At 40.0% G+C, this 2829-nt stretch overlaps 1 protein-coding gene across 1 annotated transcript; it reads left to right on the top strand.

Moving 5' to 3' along the window:
• The first annotated feature begins 140 nt into the window (after positions 1 to 140).
• LOC106321468 lies at positions 141 to 890 on the top strand. Its single transcript, XM_013759729.1, has one exon. It carries the CDS (start codon positions 141 to 143, stop codon positions 888 to 890), a length of 750 nt encoding a protein of 249 aa, XP_013615183.1.
• Positions 891 to 2829: the final 1939 nt, after the last annotated feature.

Below are 2829 nucleotides of genomic sequence, written 5' to 3'. Positions count from 1 at the left end.
ATATATTACAACATTTGATTAGGGGCCTTGAAACCCCTATCATCAGTTCTCCAAGGAGCGATACCTCTAGGAGAGAACCTGCAAAAAAGAGGAATGACCTCAGACGTTTGCTGTCCAAGATCAAGGAACCTGAAACACCGATGCATACTTTCTTCTTCTGCGAATTTGCTAGAAAGGTCTGGGCTGAGATACCTCTGAAACACACAGTTCACATAGCTGTAGATGAGACCTTCAAAACAGCCATCACCCGGTTCCGTAAAGCGATTTGCCTCCCACCGGTAGGAGTAACGACTAATATCATGCCCTGGACCTGTTGGATGATCTGGAAGGAAAGGAACACGCTAATATTTGAAGGCAAGAGTCGAACACCTGAAGAGATCGCAGCAAAAGCACTAGGGTTAGCTAGAGAATGGAAGCAAGCTCAACAAATTCAACAAACCAAAGGAAAAAAGATACCTTCTTATCGACAAGATCAGAGATCACAACAGGACCTAATTGAATGTCGAACTGATGCGGCGTGGGACAAAGGACAGCGAAAGGCGGGACTCGCATGGATCTTCACAGGGCTACAGAATCCAGCACAAAATCGAGGTCACACAACACAAGATTTTGTCAATTCCCCACTAATTGCGGAGGCACTAGCAGTCAGATCAAGCCTCTGTATGGCGGCAACAATGAAGCTCTCAAAGCTCAGGGTTTGCTCCGACAGCTTAACGCTCATAGCAGCAATCAACAACAAACAACAGATGAAGGAAATTGTGGGTATCGTCAGAGATATTCAAGAAATCTCCTCTGAGTTTGATTTTATCGTTTTTTCTCATATTCCACGCAAGAACAATGAAAGAGCAGACTCTTTGGCTAAACAGGCCCTTAGAGCTGCTTCTGTGTAATCCTCCACCTAGTGGGCCGACTTTGCCTTTTTTGGACTTTAATTTAAGTATGTTTAGTGACAAAAAAAAAGTAGTGTTAATCTCATAAGTGGTCTCGTATTTGCAGCTTTGATCGAGGTTCGAAGATTATAACTGGGTTTCTGCAAATGATTTATGTGTAGTACGTGGTAAATCATAATCCAACTGGTTTCTGCAAAAAGAAAAGTAAACTGCTTTAATATACAAAAAGAAAGTAAACTTCTCTATGTTTTTCTGTGTTAAAGAAAAATAAAACGTGGCTAGAGTTAAATTATAATTAATGATATTTTAAATAATATTCCAGCTAATAATATAATTGGACCTAACATTTATCAATAGGACATGATCTTGATTAGTTCGTTTTATCATTTGTACTTAACTATTTTCTTACTACTTAGTCATTTCACACATTTCTTACTACTTAGTCTTTCATTTACATTTTCAGCCAGAAGGTCACCTACAACCCAAAGATTCATAACGGCCGAAGCCAACCTGCGATAAAAAGGTCTGTCATGGCCAAAGCAAGCATGTGATCGAAAGGTCCATCACGACATTGTTGGATAAGCTTAAAATAACTTAAGGTGCAAGTTATCCTAATCCTATTGAGTTTGGGTTTATTAAAGGGATTAGGAGATATCTAAAATTATTATTAATAATAGGATTAGGAGTTATCTAGTTCTATATAAGGAGTTGCAAAGCATGTTGCATCACTTAAGAGTTGTGTGATTGTGTGAGAGATAGCTTAAGGTTTTGAGAGGATTTTCCTTAAGATTAATAAGAGAGCAAATTCTTATTATTGTGATTCTTGAGACTACAATCGTGAAACTCACAAACTATATTTGGTATCAAAGCATTCAAGGTTATTGTGCGATCGTTTGATAATGGGAGATATTGTCGTGGCAAGGAAGGAAGGAGGAGGACCCTCCAAGATAACATGTCTGATGCTTATGGCAATGAACTACACCGTTTGGGCAATTAGAATCAAGGTGCTGCTTAAAGTTCACAAAGTATGGGAAACGGTGGAGAATGAGTCTGATGACAGTGAGAAGAACAATATGGCCACAGCCCTAATCTTTCAATCTATACCCGAAGCACTCATACTACAAGTAGGAGAATTGGAGACTGCGAAGAAAGTTTGGGATGCAATTAAATCTCGATACATGGGGGCAGATCATGTTCGTGAAGCAAGACTACAGGCATTAATGGCTGAGTTCGAATGATTGAAGATGAAAGATAGCGACACCATTGATGACTTCGTCGGGAAGCTATCCGAAATCGCAGCCAAGTCAACCGCTCTAGGTGAAAATATTGAGGAGACAAAGCTGGTAAAGAAATTTTTGTCAAGTCTCCCGCGGAAGAAGTTTATACACATTGTTGCGTCGTTGGAACAAGTTCTTGATCTAAAGACTACGAGTTTCGAGGATATCATCGGGAGATTCAAAACTTATGAAGATCGAGTGAAAGAGGAGGAAGAAGTAGAGCCAGAAACGCAGAACAAGCTTATGTATGCGAATATGGAATCACATCAATCCTCAAACTCCTCCAACAGTGACAACAATAGCTATTATAGAGGTCATGGACGTGGAGGACGTTACTACAACCGTGGCAGAGGGCGAGGTCGATATTACTATGATAGGAACTATGAAAACTTCGACCTCTCAAAGATCACTTGCTTCCGCTGTGATAAAAACGGACATTATGCATCCACATGTCCTGACCGACTTCTAAAGCTACAAGAGATTACCGAGACAAATAACAACAACAACAACAACACCAATACTTACACACAGGAAGCTGAAGAATTGATGGTGCACGAAGTTGTTTATCTCAACGAAAAGAATATCAAGCCTCAAGACTTTGAATCAAACTCAGAGAAGGACAATGTGTGGTACTTAGATAACGGGGCAAGTAATCACTTGAC

The sequence above is a fragment of the Brassica oleracea genome, unplaced genomic scaffold (genome assembly GCF_000695525.1).
Source record: "Brassica oleracea var. oleracea cultivar TO1000 unplaced genomic scaffold, BOL UnpScaffold01719, whole genome shotgun sequence".
Classification (NCBI taxonomy): Eukaryota; Viridiplantae; Streptophyta; class Magnoliopsida; order Brassicales; family Brassicaceae; genus Brassica; species Brassica oleracea.
This window is presented reverse-complemented; position numbering and strand designations above follow the sequence as displayed.